At 34.5% G+C, this 17756-nt stretch overlaps 1 protein-coding gene across 2 annotated transcripts in view; it reads right to left on the bottom strand.

Annotated features, from left to right (window-relative positions):
- The window catches only part of LOC129985205 (vesicle-fusing ATPase 2-like), a 33914-nt gene that overhangs the window by 15707 nt on the left and 451 nt on the right, over positions 1-17756 (bottom strand). Inside the window, exons 2-4 of one of the 2 annotated variants that reach the window (XM_056095144.1) lie at positions 9349-9500; positions 7366-7440; positions 1896-2061 (exon numbers count right to left, since the gene is read on the bottom strand). In XM_056095144.1, coding sequence (XP_055951119.1) covers positions 1896-2061; positions 7366-7440; positions 9349-9500 — 393 coding nt within the window. Of the gene's footprint in view, positions 1-1895; positions 2062-7365; positions 7441-9348; positions 9549-17756 lie in introns of both variants that reach the window. The other variant, XM_056095143.1, reaches the window with a different exon arrangement.

The following is a 17756-nucleotide window of genomic DNA, read 5'->3' on the forward strand; positions in this document are numbered from 1 at the left end:
ACCGTTACGGTGGTGCAGGATTGCTCGTTTGGAAAGGAATTATTCTGGGTTCCAGAACTGACCTGCATGCTTAAATTGGAACATGGTAGGCCAAATCTATCGGGACGTCATTCTAGAACAACATGTATGTTTATTTCGGGGCGCCATGGGCGCAGAATTCGTATTTATGGATGACAACGCCCGTCATCACCGTGCAAACATCGTAAATGAATGCCTTGGATCGAAAGTTAGCACCCGTATGGACTGGCCAGCATTCTCACCGGATTTGAATTCAATAGAGCATGTGTGGGACATGCTTGGCCGACGGGTTGCAGCCTGTCTACCACCTCCTACATGTCTACCAGAACTTCGGAGGTGTAATATTTCTCAAGATCAGATCGATAATTTGATACTCAACATGCCTAGGCGTTGTACGGACTGTATTGCATCGTCTGGGAAACATAGTATGTTTTAACCATCATACCAACCATGTAATATTGGTTTTTGTAAATAGGGTTTTTTTTTTTTTTTTTTTTTTTTGTAATTTGCTCCAGTGAGCAAAAAATTGCAATTTTTATTAATATCAAACATATAGCATCTCTTTTGCTCTTTACCTTTTGTTTAATAAATAAGCTTTACAAATAAGTCACATTTGTTTTGCTTCTGACTCTTTCTTTTCCTGAACTTGCATTATCCTTAATTTATGGACATGAGTGTAGTTTTTTGGGTCGGAATGAGCAACTCAGAGCGACTTTTTAACATTTTAATTAGAACTTTAATTAATTAAAATCAAGCAAAACGTTGGCTTTTTCCGCAATGGCTTCAGAAAATAATATTTCATAAAAAATAATTATACACCATTTCAAAACTTTATTGTCTCTTTGTTAAATTTAAATGTTATAACTTTAATAGTCATGCGAATTTTATTGTTGCCTTGAAATTCAAACCATTTTCTTTGTTTCACCCAGTATTTAATCGTGTGATTTTCTTTAACTGTTGAAAACAAAAGAAGAAGGGATTAGTTTAATTACTGTGTAATTTACAAAACAAATTAAAAAGTGAATTTACAATATCGCGATAAATGAATTGAAAATTTACGTTTTTAACATTGATAACACAATAAATAAAACTTTAGTAAAACACGTTGTCTTAACGTCAGTCAATTTAGCGGATTCATGAGCATGAAATTATATCTAAATGATTAATTTGAAATCAAGTGCAACCAGTATTACCGACTAACCAGCTGGTTGCTTGAGGCAACTAATATTCATATAAAACACTATTGCCACAAAAATAGTCGAACATTAAAAACTGCATGCCGCCTGATTACCTTTATGCATCAAGGGTTGACATTAAATATTTATTACATTTAACAACAAAATTAATATTAACTATTAGCAACGAACATTAGTGATTTATAGAGCCGCGGTGCCCTGGTGATAAGGTCTCGACTTCAGAACCGGAGGATTTCAGATTCGAGATCCGATTCCACAGAAAAAAGACAGTATAAGCGGGTTTGGTGCACATTAAATCCGTTGGGGCCAAACATCCTACGCTGGTGTGGTGTGGAAGTTTGGAGAGAAGAATTCCAGCTCAGGTGTCGTCCACGTTATTTGACCGAAGCTCAAAATTACGAGGACCGTCCCAAAAGTAGCCCTAGTATTGCTTTAAAATGGGACGTTAATATAATTAAACTAAATAACATAAATAATTTATAAACATAAAGCTTTTATATACTTATAAAATTTCTCGTGGATTTCATTATTCCTTGATTTTTAATCTTATAATGAAAGTTTGAGTGATTAGATGTTTACCATTAAAGGTAGAAAATCTGTTCTATTATTAAAGATTAAAAGCTAGACAAATTAATATTTGATATATCTATAATAATTATTCCTACTAATTAAAATAATTACCAATTTCGATTTGAACCTCTAATCGACCAGGCCTTAGTAAAGCTTCGTCAATTACCTCTTTTCTGCAAGTCATTCCTATGACTAAGATGTTACTCACAGACTCAAAACCATCGATTTTTGCTAGTAACTGACTGGTCACTGCATCATGAATACCAGAATCTCCGGCCTAAGTAAAATGGATTTTCAAATTTTGTTAGAATCATGTTCAACATTAAGGAAAATGCTCTTAAAATTTATATAAAAAATAAAATATGGATAAAAAATAATGGATAATGTAATAGGTCAGAAATACATTCTCTTCTTACTTGTTGATTTGAGAATTTTAAAATAAGATAATTGTGCTTAGTTCTCTTCATACAATATGACAAAGTGCCTGACCTTCAGTAACAAACTGTTCACCCAATATCTTTATATAGAAAACTAGGAGACCCCCCCCCACTCTCGCTTTTGCTCGCTAACCGCGATATTGTTCGATACTGTACCCGATGCTCGTAAGTTCCAGTTAGTAAATTTTTAAACGTCACTGGCCATTGGTTCAACATTGGAAGCTTACTTTTTTTATGATGATAACAAGGATTCGCTGACATTGACAACATTGGCAACATTAGAATAATTGTGCTTAGTTTTCTTCATACAATATGACAGAGAGCCTGACCTTCAGTAACAAACTGCTCACCCAAAATCTTTATATAGAAAACTAGGAGACTCCCCGCCCCCCACTCTCGCTTTTGCTCGCTAACCACGATATTGTTCGATACTGTACCCGATGCTCGTAAGTTCCAGTTAGTAAATTTTTAAACGTCACTGGCCATTGGTTCAACATTGGAAGCTTACTTTTTTTATGATGATAACAAGGATTCGCTGACATTGACAACATTGGCAACATTAGAATAATTGTGCTTAGTTTTCTTCATACAATATGACAAAGAGCCTGACCTTCAGTAACAAACTGCTCACCCAAAATCTTTATATAGAAAACTAGGAGACTCCCCGCCCCCCACTCTCGCTTTTGCTCGCTAACCACGATATTGTTCGATACTGTACCCGATGCTCGTAAGTTCCAGTTAGTAAATTTTTAAACGTCACTGGCCATTGGTTCAACATTGGAAACTTACTTTTTTTATGATGATAACAAGGATTCGCTGATCTGCCTACTCAAAGCCCCACGATGAGAACATTCTTTGCTAATATCTGAAATATCTAAATATTGTTACGGAACTTCCTCCACTAAGTCTGTAAAGTTAACGGGTTCGCTTGTAGTGGATGTATGGGGACGCACAGTCAACATTCCTCAGTAACAAATGATGACTTTATTAATACGAAGTCATGGATACACAGACAACAATACGCAGCCGATACACACACAAACAATACTGTTACAAATCTGTAATTTTGTTACCCGGCAGGAATAGTGTCATCGTGAGAAAGACCGTTGTAAGATCTATGCTGAGTGGTTGCCGCGTCAATAACCTGAGAGCTTGGCGACCTTTTGGCGACTTGGCGACGAATTTGGAGAGTTTGGCGACTAAATGGATCATACTGGAAAGTTCGAGAAGTTTCATGATCCATCCAGTAGGAACCGAGATACACCCAGAGACGCCCTGATTGGTCTGGGAGATTCTAGCTCCTCCTCCCGAAACTATAAAAGACAGGCACTCTGAAGCTGCAGGGAAGTTGTGTGGATCGTGAGAAGTTATGTGTGAGAGGAGTCGGAGTCGCCGACAAGTAAAGAAACTGGAGGATTAGACAGCAAGATAGCTGCTGAACTATAACGATTAAATGCGTTATGTTATTATGATTGATCGACGGTATTTTATAGTAGAAAAATTTTTGTAACAATACTTAGCAACACTTCTCACAAATAGCAGTACACAAACAGCTCAAAGCACTCAAGAAGAGAGCTCCTTCAACTATTAACCAGAATTGAACTGAAAGCACTGCCTCCAGCTTGGTCGCACGGCATTTTTTAGTTTACGAGACGCGGTAGATACGGTTCTCGAACAGCCAAGCATAACTCGATTCCTGTTGGCTCTATCGCCAAAATTCTGGAAAATTCCCGTATTGTCTATTTTGTCGCCAAAGTTGTCGAATTCATCACCAAGTTGCCAAATAATATTCAAGTTTGTCGCCAAGCCCTGGAATCACTGATTGGGCATCCGATCAGCATCTAACAGAAGTGATCGTTAAATGGTTTTTCCAGTGATTGAATTACCCGCGGTAAGCAACATTACAAATTTGTAACAATATTGATTCAGTTTTTCACGTTTTGCTGCCAACGTAGCAGCTTCACAATCAGCTTTTCTTTTCAAATTGGTATTTTCTCTCGGTTTTTCTTTGCATTTTTTTTTATCAAATATCGCTGGATGCTCCATTACTGTTTAATAAACAATGCAGGGTTAACATGTGTATTGTTTAGGTATTGAGAAGATTGCTAGCCTAGAAAGAGAAAAAATTTCGTTACTCGAAAAAGGTAAACAAACCGAAAGCTATTCATTAGAATTGCTGCAAACGGTGTGTCTAAAAACAAAATTATCAAATAATATTGTTTTAAATTCATCTGCTCTTAATTAAATATTAATTGAAGCTTTACTTCTTTTTTTTTCTCACCATTTGAATTAAATGCAATATAAATATTTAATACGAGTAATAATAATTTCCATTAAACATTTCAGGCAATACAGGCAAAACAACCCCCAAATGCCATGGTTAAGGTGACTCCATATTTACCAATCACAAAGAGAATAAAACCAATATTGACATAAAAATATTTTCATGTAATAGAAAGATAATTGGCAGAACCAAACGACTGGTTCTTTGGTTCTGCCAACTAGTTCCATACAAATGGAACCATTGCATCAATTTCATCAAATTTTATTTCGTATGAGAGCTAATGTCCCCCTAGATATGCCATAAATTCTCTCCTGTCTCAATCACCGTCTATTATCAAGAAAAATCATAAAGAAAACTGATTTAATGCGCATTTTTTGTGAAGAAAAATCTTTATAGATTCCAAATTATAACTACTAAATAAAATATATAATATTCTGGTTTCACCATTTAAAAAAATGTTATACTAGTCGCCTTTGCCCTCAATTTTGATTCAGTCGCCTTTGCAGACAACAATATGTTATGATGTAATTTATTTGATAGAATAACGAATCTAATGCTAAATGTGTATATATTGTTACTAATATGTAATGTTGCTTCCAGCACAGTTATTTCAATCACTGGAAAGACCGTTTTACGATCAGCTCTGTTGGATATTGATCGGATGCCGAATCAGTGATCTCAGAGTTTGGTGGCAAACTTGACGACCATTTTACGATTTGGAGATAAACTTGGCTACTTTGGCGGCAAAATAGATAATACTGAATGCTCCAGAATTTTTGGCGATAGAGCCAAATAGAAACCGAGATATGCCTGCTTGTTCCAGAACCTTCTCTGCCCGACTCCGGAAACATAAAAGGCCTTCAGTCTAAGCTGAAGGCAGTCGTACATAGAGTCGCATAGAGAGTCAACAGCGAAGTACAGGTGTTGAGTGGAGCTCAAGCGATTCTTGAATTGAGCTTTGTGTAGAATTATGAAATTTATTGTAGAAGCATCATTGAGTCATGTGAAGAGTAGCCAGTCGTGCAGTAGTAATTCGGCAGTTGGATATAGCTAAAGCGAGGAGACAGCGAAGAAATGCAGGCATTTGGAGAAACCATAGAGAGTAGCTATGAAAATTCCCTCCTCCTGCTGAATTCTGTCTATCCGCTTTGTGTGCTGTGGTTGTTATTGCTATCGATTACTACTTGTGGGCTACTGTTTGTTGTAGTGAGCTGTTGTGTGTTCGTCTAGACTGTGCATATGTCGTCTGTGTATTCGTTTCTTAGTGTTTAATAAAAGTAGTCGTTCGTTACTAAAGATCTGATCCTTCATCGACTAATAAATCGAAAGAACTCCAAATTCATAACAATACAAATATATTTAGATTTTTTTTTTATAAAAATTTGTTCATTTTTTTTTTTTTTTTTTTTTTTTTTGTATCCAAAGAGCTTATGCTGTTATGCTGTTGTAAAACAGTAACTCCATGAAATATTTGCGATCAAATATTATCTAAATCTGTAAAGATATATTAAATAGATTTTACCTTTTCCATTCTATTTCGCCAACGCAAGAAGAATTTCTTTTTTAAACAACTATGTAAAATACACCTTCCTTATGAAACCAGATCAAAACTCTGTCAAGTCTTATTTCTTGATCATCTAGCTTTATTTTTTAATAACGTTGCGATACTTCAATGTGTAAATGTGTTATTACTTTCAGTCAGAAAAAGAAAGAAAAAAAAAAACTTCTGGGTATTTCAAACTTTGCGCATTCTTATTGTAATTAGAAAACGATAATTTACAAAGCTATTGAGACTCAAATGGCACTTATAGGTGTTCAACTTTACTGCGGAATAGAAGCACATTGCGAATAAAGGATTTTCAACTTTGAGGGAGATAGGATTACTATTATTGACTATTGACTGGAAAGAAAAGCGTCCATCTATTCTTATCATTGGAGAGTCAATTTGACGGGAAATTTCGTTCTATGTATTAATTGGATTACCTTCTCAAGCTTGAAGAAAGGGAATATCTCACTATCTGGAATATTTCTTGAATTAGATTTTTATATTTTTGTAGACTCAGTAGAAGCAATTGATCTAAACAGATACGTCATTATTGGCAAATATCATAGAAGTAATTAGCAGCGTGAATAGCAGTTCTTAAGTATTGCACATAAACCTCTCACGATGCTTTAATAGTACCTCAGGCACATTCTACTTGGCATTTTCCCCAAGAAATCAGGACCGAATCCTCAGTTATGGATTACTGAATATACGGATGGTTAATGTGAAATACTCCAATTGCTGTCAATGCATTTCCCGCCGCTTATCACTTCTCCCGTATTGTGCAACGTAGGGTCGCGTTGCTTGGTAGTAAGATCTCGCAATCGAAGGGTTTCAGGTTCGAGATCCGATTCCACCGGAGAAACGCCGTGTTAGCGGATCTGGTGCACGTTAAATCCGTTGGGTCAAATGTCCTCCCGCTGGTGTGGTGTGGAAGTTTGGAGAGGGAGTGTCAGCTTTAGTGTCATCCTCGTCATCTGATCGCGGTTCAAAATTACGAGGTCCGTCCCAAAATAGCCCTAGTATTTCCCTAGCCCTATAGCCCTGCCCCCTTTCAGTTCGGGGCCTTGATATGTAACTATCATTACTTGACCTTTACCTACATATTACAATATGCAACTGGTTTATACTTGCGACTGGTTTCTTTAACCAGCAGTTCATGTTGTATTAAATGATATAAATCCTTTCAAAGATTGAATTTCTATATAAAATAATGTAGCTAAATTTAAATGCTTAAAAACAGTTTAATAAGAATTCTATCTCAAATATTAGTTTTGGTTTTTAATGATGTATATATAATAATGTATTTTTACATACCACAGATCCTCTAGTTTTGCAAATGGCATCTATTTCATCAATTATTATAACATGCAGTCCACTATTGAGTCCAAACTATAGGAGGAAAAAAAAAATCCTCATTATTATTTTCAGAATAGCTTTCGATTTCTAGAAATCTGAAAATTTCTAGAAAGCTACTGTTTCGTAGCATTATTATTTCGTTTTGTCACTCTAATAAATACTGCATACCAATTTATAATAACTGTAGTATTAAATATAGAATATATAAACTAAATAAAATTATGTTAATGAAAAACCTACACAAATAATTTTTGAAGACTAGAACAAATTCGTTGTTTTATCATTTATTACATTTTTATATTCGGGGTGAATAAATAAAATATATATGTTCGGTAAATGTAATAAAATGGTGATTGCGTATGATTTCATGTTATTATTCACTAGCCGCCTTTGGCGACCAGCCGGTTCGCCAATCTTAATGTTCGTTTAAATTTTAATAATTAAAGAGGTTGAACCGGAGTTTAACCCCCTTCTTCGCCAAGTTGCGATAACGCGCCAAAGCTGGCAATCTTTATTATGCATTATAATTGAACATCTGCTCCTTTGCTTTTGAACATTTCGCAAGGCCGTTGTTGGCGATTTTTAAAAATTGCTCCAAGCAGGGTTTTAAACTCCGGTCGTACCATTAAATATTTTACGCAATTCCAACTTTAATAGATTCTTCAGCAAAATATTTTAAAATTTCAAATTTTGATAGTCATATAATTCTCTCATAATATTATAAAGGCCTTCAGTCATAACGTGATATGTATCTCTCTAATTTTCTGTTACTTCTCGTAGAATTTATGCTTTAAATTAAAGTGTAAAGGATTAATCTGCAATTAATATAATAATATTTTTTACTGAAACAAAGCATTTTTTTAATAATATGATTACTGATAATAGAGTCATTGAGCGTTTAAACTTTATGGGCACTAAAGAATATCTTTCTTAATTTATGTAATATCTCAAGAATTTGTCAACAAAATTTTCTCAGATTCATCATGAACAGATCGATTCATTAACAATGTTTCATTTTAAATGCATCAAACACTAAGAAAATAAAATGAATCGTTTAAAATAATCGGTAGAAAACAGGTTTAAAAAAACTACTTAAAAAACGATGTACTTAAAACTATAAGCATATACAAAAAATATATATAACTAACAGAAATACAATTTAATTACAAAAGCATGCAACTAACCTAAAAATAATTTAAATCATCAGTTGATAATGGTTTTCATGTCAACAATCAGAACACAATGCGCATGTGTGAATTTTCAACGCCAGTTACGGTAACGCAAATGCGTGAATTTTTCTACGCCAGTTGGGGCAACGCTATGCAGATTAGACATTTTTAATTTCCTTTATTCTGTGTTATTTTAATTCAAAAGTACTTCAGAATGAATCTGAAAGATGAATTAATTAACAATGTTTAATTTTAAATGCATCAAACATTAAGAAAATAAACAGAATCGTTTGAAATAATCGGCCGAGAAATGTTAACCCTAGCCTCATTACTGTTGGAGAAAAAAAACTGAAGCCTTACTCATTTGGCGGTGCGGAAAATGGAAAATTTTTTTGGCGGGAAAGTTAGTTTTTGATTAATAATTAAAATTATAATTAAAAATTCAAAAAAAGGGGCCCCAGGTGCACATTCCCGACCTCTAAGGTATACACGTGCCAAATTTGGTAGCTGTATGTCAAATGACCTGGCCTGTAGAGCGCCAACACACACACACACACACACATTGAGCTTTATTTATAAGTATATAGATTATCACCAATAAATTTAGATTGCATAAATAAAAATTATATCATAGAGTTTATTATTACAATGACTTATTAATTTAATACACCAATTACACATTTTCAGATATAATCCATATATAATGAAATATATAACATGCTATCAAAAAGAAAATAAAGATATTGATAATAAAGGTAATATACACTCACACCATTCTATCATCTTCTTCTGCTTCAGCAAAAAGTCTTCTAACATTGGCTTCAGATTCTCCTGCATGTTTATCTAAAATTTGAGGTCCGTAAATCATTTTTGGTTTTTTGGCATTCAACATTTCTCCGATTTTGCGGGCCATTAAAGTTTTTCCTGTACCAGGAGGACCATAAAGTAAAATGCCTTTGACATGTTTCAAGCCTATATAAAACAAATCTCAAGATTTTATTCATTAATACGTATAGTTAGTGCTATTTACTGAAAATAAAAAAATATATATATAACTTTGTTCAGCGATGAATAATTGTATAAAAGAGCCTGATACTTAAATAATCTGAACGTTTACAATTAAATTAAACTAAAAAAAATAATTGTTAGAGAGTAAGAAACATTGTGAGTTTCGGGCAAAATACAACTCTGAATTGAAATAAATGTTGAATATCTCACTAATACCGTCACAAATGTGTGGATGGCAGAGAGGATAAAAATAGATGGAAATAGATTGGAATTTATGGCATCAATGGCTTTATCTTTTGTTACTCCTGCGCATGCGTGTTTTTTCAATGCTAAATGGGGCAACACAAATGTATGAATTTTCTACGCCAGTTGGGGTAACGCAATATAGATTATAAATTTTTAATTTCCTTTATTCTGTTTCATTTTAATTCAAAAGTACTTCAGAATGAATCCGAAAGATCGATTAATTAACAAAGTTTAATTTTAAATGTATCGAACACTAAGAAAATAAGCAGAATCGTTTGAAATAATAGTCAAAATCATGTTAAGCCTAATCTCATTGGCGTGGGAAAGAAAAACCCCTGAAGCTTTACTCATTTGGTGATTTTTGGCGGGAAAGTTAGTTTTTAATTAGAAACAATTAACCACTCAATTAACCGGGATAAATAGTAGCCTATGTCCTATTCCAGACTATAATCTATCTCTCAGCTAAATTTCATCCAATTCTGTTCAGCCGTTCTGGCGTGATTGACTAACAAACATCCATCCATCCAAACCTTCACATTTAGAATAGTAGTATAGATATAAATACAATTTAATTAAAAAGCAGTCAACTAACCTAAAAACAATTTATTTGCATAGTATACCTGAAATAAAACAAATCAGCAAATGAAGTCCGTGTTTCTTTAAAAGCAAGTCAAGTCTTTTTATTTATCGATCGAGATTGAGATAGCTACAACAGTATCCATATGATTTTTTTTCATAGGGACTAATAAGATGGTATGCAAAAAGAAGCTTAGAGTTCTTATTAGTCTAAAAAATGTTTAAAAAATTCATTTTAGAGCATAACTAGTTACTGCATCTCACATCTTTTCCAGGTGGTTGTATTTTTGCGTTAAATCTTAATAGTTCCGATTTTGAAAACATCTGTTAAACTCTTTTTCCACGTTTTTAATTAAAATTTCGGTATTTTTTGGAATAATTCAAAAGTTATGTAAGATTAAAATTGTGGATTAATCAAAATTCACACTATCTAAATAATCACAAGAAGGAAAAACATAGGAATTAAAATATTCGAATCTGAAGTCGACAATTCTAAAGAGTTTCTTCATGTTGAAAATAAGCATAAGAACTACTAAATTTAATTTGCTATAAACAAGTTATTTATGCAAACATTTTCGCATTGATAAGTTATTACGCACACGACATAAAAATACAGGAAAAAATTCCAATAACTATAACCTTAATTAAATGAATTATTAGCTATTCTATCTTATTTCCTATGCAGAGAATTAAAAAAATTAAATGTTGTTAAGGTATAAAAATATTGGATGCTATCTATTATATTGTTATGAATTCGGGATTCTTTCGAATTATTAGTCGATGAAAAAACAGACCTTTAGTAACGAATGATGACTTTTATAAAACAAAAAGGACACGTGTACGCAGACAACAAATACAAGCCGCACACTACAACAAACAGTAGCCCACAAGTAGTAATGGTAATAATAACAACCACGGCACACAAAGCGACCTGATAGAACTAAGCAGAAGGAGCGAATGCATGCAGCTTCACTCTACGGTCTTTCTAAAGACCTGCAATTCTCCACTGTCTCCTCGCTTTAACTGTATTCAACTGCCGACTCACTACTACACGACTGGCTACTCTACATATGACTCGATGCTTTTTCTATAATAAACACCAGGATTCGGCACACAGCTCAATTCACCAAACGCTTGAGCTCCACACAACGCTTGCGCTTCGCTGGACTGATACAACTATTCGCCGTTGACTCGCTATGCGACTCTAAACTTCTCGACGACTCTATACCCGATTGATTCAGCTTAAACTGCCGGCCTTTTATAGTTCCAGGAACCGTGCAGAGAAGGTTCTGGAAAAAGCAGGCTTATCTCGGTTCTTATTTGGCTCTATCACCAAAATTCTTGAAGATTCCAGTATTTTGTATTTTGCAGTCAAAGTCGCCAAATTCGTCGCCTAGTCCCCACCGCGAAGTTTGTCGGCAATCATTGAAATCACTGATTCGGCATCCGATCAGCATCCTACAGAGCTGATCGTAAAACGGTCTTTCCAGTGATTGAACTTACCTTGCTGAGAAGCAACATTATTGTAACAATAGTGAAATACATTGGTTTTAAAATACAATAATTTATTGGCTATTATGTCATTCTTTATATTTAGAACGAATATCCTTTAGTGACTAATTGGTTTGCCGGGGATATTGATTACATTCAATTTCAATTAAATTGCGTAGACATAACTTCATGTCCATGATTCCTTCAAATTATGACACATCAATGCCGTGTCATTTTAATTGTCTTACATATGTTCTGTTCATTGTGTGCATGATCTTATCAAACGAAGACCAGTTCCTTGATATCATAGCGATATAAAAAACGCGAATGGGAATTCATCTGCCAGCTAAATTTTGCGGTATTGTAATTCACCTTTTTAATTTGTCTTATGAACTACGCACATACTAAACATAACTCTTCTTCTATAGCTTTTAACGATTGAAGAAGTTCATGCAATAAAATAATTGATGGAACAATGAAAACGGTTTGAGTCTCAGATCAACACTGTAATCTATTGTTAGAAATTAGTTTATAAATTTTTTTTAAATAACGAAAATTCTAGAAATATTTGCACGACTATTAATTTGATATAATTAAAAAAGAAGATTTTAAAATTTTTGAACATGTGTGAAATTTATTTTTTGTGTAAGGGTTTTTAGAAAGCCAATGGGGAAAAAGTCAAAAAGTAGGTTAATTTTTAATTAATTAAATTTCTACTTAAAATTTTCAAATTATTCTCAGGTGCACGTTTCTACTTTCCTAGCTATATGCGTATTGTGTGCCAGATTTTGTAACTGTAGTTCAAACAATCTGGCCTGCAAAGTAAAGATGCATAATCCGCGATTTTTTGAATAACAAATAATTTTGCTATTGTTATTTTTCAATATTTGTTTCAAATATCTGTAATTTCAATCATATGATTAATTAAAAATTATTACTTAGTATTAAATATATAATTTATTAATTGTAATTAATACTTAATTTACTAATTTAAGTAACGCGTGATTGAATTAATTTATCTATTTCAGCTTACTTCTGGAGTAAACCATTTTCTGAAAATTTTGAATTAAATATATATGTCATTTCTTAAAAATGTATACTTTAGTTGTATATTCTACCAATGGATGGCGCCAGCAGGAAACAGAATATATGCAAAGTCATGTCTCAAGCAATTAAAAATGATTTGTATGGAATAGAGCATCATCAAATGCGAATATCGGAAAGTCAAGGTCACGCTCATGAAGTGGAGTGGCGACTTCATACTTTCCAGTGAAGTCACCGCTCCAATAAATTTCAGTGATAGTGATTCAATGATACGATAGTTCCAAGAATACTGGTCCGTTCACTTTTCAAACCATTCATAGATTTCTCCTTTTCTGTTTTGTTCGAGGGCTTCCATTGGACAGATCGTACCGATTGTTATTTTCTATCGTGATCCAAAACCTGTAATCGAAATATCACCAATAAGATCGTATCAAGGATTTGAATCACGCCCCTCTTTGAAAAGTTTGATCACTGGTATTTGTGAGTTTATGATATTGGTTACGTAATAACCGCTCGTAAAATATTCGTCATCCTTACTGCATAATGACAACACACATATTCATCTTTACGATTAGTAGACGATTGAGATTACTTCTATTTTTAAACTAGCCGCCTTTGGCGACCATACAGTTCAGCGGGAGTACCGCTTGCGTTATTTATAATCAAATCTCTTCTGCAGTTCAATTTCCCCTTGGAAATATTTTTAAACATCAAATTATCATCGACATGAATGGCGTATTATTTTAATAATTTAACATATATTCTATTTGTCATTTCAACGAACCTTTCTAATGGAAACCAGTCCATTGACTTCTTAGCGATATAAAAAAGGCAATTATCTAATTCATTTATTTCTTTATATTCGCGGTGTAAATTCATTTTTTCAGTCATCGTTATTGACGACCAACTGGTCCTCCTAGGATATAGTTTATAGCTGATACGCTGAGAATGTTGATTATATATATGTTATATATGTGTGTCTGTGCGTACCTAACTTCCTCTGCCGGAAGAAACGAGAGTTGCAGTCAGTTAATGTCATGACGTGAAGAGATGAGGACAAACTATTACGATGTGTTGTTTAAAACACGAACTTTTATATTAGCTCTGAAGCTGATTATCTCATCCTTTAAATTTGTAGTCTTCAATTTATTCATCACAATTTTTGCATCATCATTAACGTAACTATATTTTCATGCATTAAATTCTCAAATATCAACTAAATCGAACTTATTATTGCTTGGCCATCAACCCTACATATATATATTGTAATAAGCCTGTATGGTTGCTTCCCAACACGGTTAGTTCTATCTCCGGAAAAACCGATTTACAATCATCTGTATGGATATTGCTCGGGTGCCGAGCCAGTAATCCCAGAGCCTGGCAACCATTTGGCGACTTGGCGTCGAATTTGGCAATATTGTCGACAATGTAGATAATGCTGGAAACTTCGAGAGTTTTAACGATTTATTCAATAATACACCTGATTGTCCCAGAAGGTTCTCGTCCCGTCTTCCGGGAACTATAAAATGTTCAAGCTGCAATGAATCGCAGTCGGAATCGTAGACAAGTAACGAGTCTTCGAGAGGATAGCAAAGCAATGGCGGAGTGCCAGCGTTGTGTGGAGCCCAAGCTATTGCTGAAATGCTGTGTACCGAGTCCTGTTGTCTATTGTGGAAGCAGCGTTGTGTCATGTGTGGAGAAGCCAGTCGTGTGATAGAGAGTCGGCAGTTGGATACAGCTAAAGCAAAGAGACAGTGGAGAATTTCAGCTGTTTGGTGAGACCGTAGGGCGAAGCTCCGAGGATCCCCTCTCTGCTGAATTCTGTCTGTTGTGTGCTGAGGTCGTTATTACTACCGAATTACTACTTGTATTTCTGTCTGTTGTAGTGAGCTGCAGTGTGTTCATCTCGGCTCTTCATATTTGTTGTCTTTATATTCGTCGTCTGTGTCTTTGTGTTTAATAAACGTCGTTGTTGTTTTCTACTGAGGCCTGCTGATTAGGTTTTTATATCATATATATATATATATATATATATATATATATATATATATATATATATATATATATATATATATATATATATATATATTAAATCGAGTAGATGTAACTTCATATCTATGACTCCACCAAATTATCAGACAGTAAAACAATGTTGGTTTAATTGTCCTACATATGATCTGCTCGCTTTGTACATGAACCTTTCTAATGGAGATCAATCCCATAGCATAACAATTCGATTAAAATCGTAAATTTCCATTTCATCTATCTTCTATATAGATATTATTAAACAATATCTTTTTTTTTTTTACCTTTCAACAATGGAAAAAAAACCATGTGATTAGATAGTTAATGTCACAAAAAAAAACGATTTGAAACTCAGGACAAGAACACAATCTATTACTGAAAATTAGACAAAAAAAATATCTTAAAGAAAATTCCCAATATTTAGAAAAATTTATTTGATTATTAAATTGGAACTGTTAGAAAGAAAAATTTTAAAATGATGTAAAATTCATTTTTTTAATCTTGTGCAATAACAGTTATCCCGGAAAAACACAAAAATTGAGCTTATTTTTTTATTAATTAAAATTAAAAATTAAAAATATCGCCCAGATCAGTAGATTCCCATCCTCCACGATATATATGTGTCGTATTTGGTAACATTAGATCAAACGGTCTGGCCTGCAGAGCGCCAATACACACACTCACATACGCACACATTCATATTTATTATTAGTATAGATGACTCACATAAAAATTCCATGAGTTTCGTTTTTATCCCCAAGACTGTATGGATTATATATATACGTTTGTCATGTTAATAGATCAAATTTCCTATTCCCTCTTAGAGAAACGATGCCACCAGTAATGTGTGATCGAATTCAATATTATTTTGATGTTCCTCGTTAGACTAGCGTTTTTGTTTTAGCATTCTGATTCGTTCTTCAGCTTAGAGATGAAATGAAAATCACGGCTTAGATTATTAAGACGGATAATCTAAACCATATGATCCGTTAATGTGATAAGGGCATGAAACTAAACTCATTAGATGTTGTTGATCAAATTGTTCGAAATAAACAGAAGATAAAGAACTGGTAGACAAGAATACCAAAGTTGCAACTTTTGTGGATGAATATTTTAACATTCCTGATCCATATTCTCGATTTAAAAGAAAATTTAAATAACTTTCAATCTAATGAGGGTCTTTAAAAGCTGATTAGTTCATCTCACAACACTGACGGCAACGTTCTGCGAAGACAGAATCTAGGTCCGTGGATATGACAAATACCTGAATCTTCTCGGCTGTTAAGTCGAAATGCAACCAGGTTTGTACTTATCAGAGCTAGAAAAAAGAAGCTTCCAGTGTATGCTTCTTAATGCAAATTTCCCAAAAGTTAAAAAAGAAAACAGAAGAGAATGTAAACATCCAACATTCTTTTTAGATGTTAAATACGAGAATTCATCAATCATTATGGGAAACGTTATTGTAAGGAAGTGACTCCACTCTGAATGGTTGAAATTATGCATACTTCCATATACTGGTATAAGACAAAGTAATAGGAACACCCATTTAAAAAAGAGTCGTCCTTTGACGGACCAATAAAAAGCTGTCTCGTGTCGCAACAGTGTGCAGTCTAATGGCGGCGAAAGGAAAGGTATCAGTCAAACATTTGGCAGTGTGAGAGTTACATGAGAAAATTCTGCAACTAGCAAAGCGTGATTATGTTCGACCTCTACGATGTGAAAAATAGGCATGATAATTGGAGCTCGCACCGCTGGAGCGTCCGTGTCCAGAACAGCCAACCTTGTGGGTGTTTCAAGCACCACTGTGCCCAGGGTTATGATAGCCTACACAAACCTGAATAGGGTGTCTTCTGTGAAGCACAACAGTGGGCGAAAGTCGAAGTTGAAGGACCGTGATAGACGGGTGTCGAAGAGAATAGTCCTCCAAAATCGCAAGACTGCACTACCGCAGATAACGTCAGAGATGAATACCCACCTTCAGAACCCCGCATTCATGAAAACTATTCAACGAGAGTTGCAAGCTGCGAACATTCATGGCAGAGAAGCTATTCCAAAGCAGTTAGTTTCGGCCCGGATTGTTATGAAGAGACTGCATTGGTCCGAGACCACCTAAACTGGACACAACTGCAATGGAAATAAGTCATCTATGCTGATGAATTCTCATTCACATTATTCCAGACCGCCGGTCGTGCGTTCGTCTGCTGAACATTGGCAGAAGCATTTTATGTTGACTGCAGGGTTCCAACCATGAAATATGGAGGAGGTCTGTGATGGTGTGAAGTGCAATATCTTCCCGTGGATTAGGATACCTTGTTGTCTTGAGTGGGATGATCACAGGCAACCATTATCGAAGCAATCTCGCAGATCATTTTCATCCTAAGCTTTAGACACTAATTCCGGGAGAACGTCCTGTGTTCCAAGATGACAACGACCCTGTTCACACATCTCGCTCTATTCAAACATATTTGCATGAGTATGATGATGAAATGGAACATCTACTCTGGTGTCCTCAATCCCCTGATATCAATATCATTAAGTCTTTGTGGGATTTTTTGAGAAAAAAGTCGTACTCGGTTTCCTCCTCCATGCACACTATTTGAACCCGAAACGGCCTTGCACGAGGAATGGGTGCGAATTCCGATGAACTTTGTTCAAGATCTTTATTTGTCAATTCCACGTCGAACGCGAGCAGTCATTCAGGCCAAAGGTGGCCCAATTTCTTAGTAATAAAATTTTTTCATTTTTTCACAGATTATTTCCTATTATTTTGTTCTATATATATTTGATAGA

The sequence above is a fragment of the Argiope bruennichi genome, chromosome 9 (assembly GCF_947563725.1).
Source record: "Argiope bruennichi chromosome 9, qqArgBrue1.1, whole genome shotgun sequence".
Classification (NCBI taxonomy): Eukaryota; Metazoa; Arthropoda; class Arachnida; order Araneae; family Araneidae; genus Argiope; species Argiope bruennichi.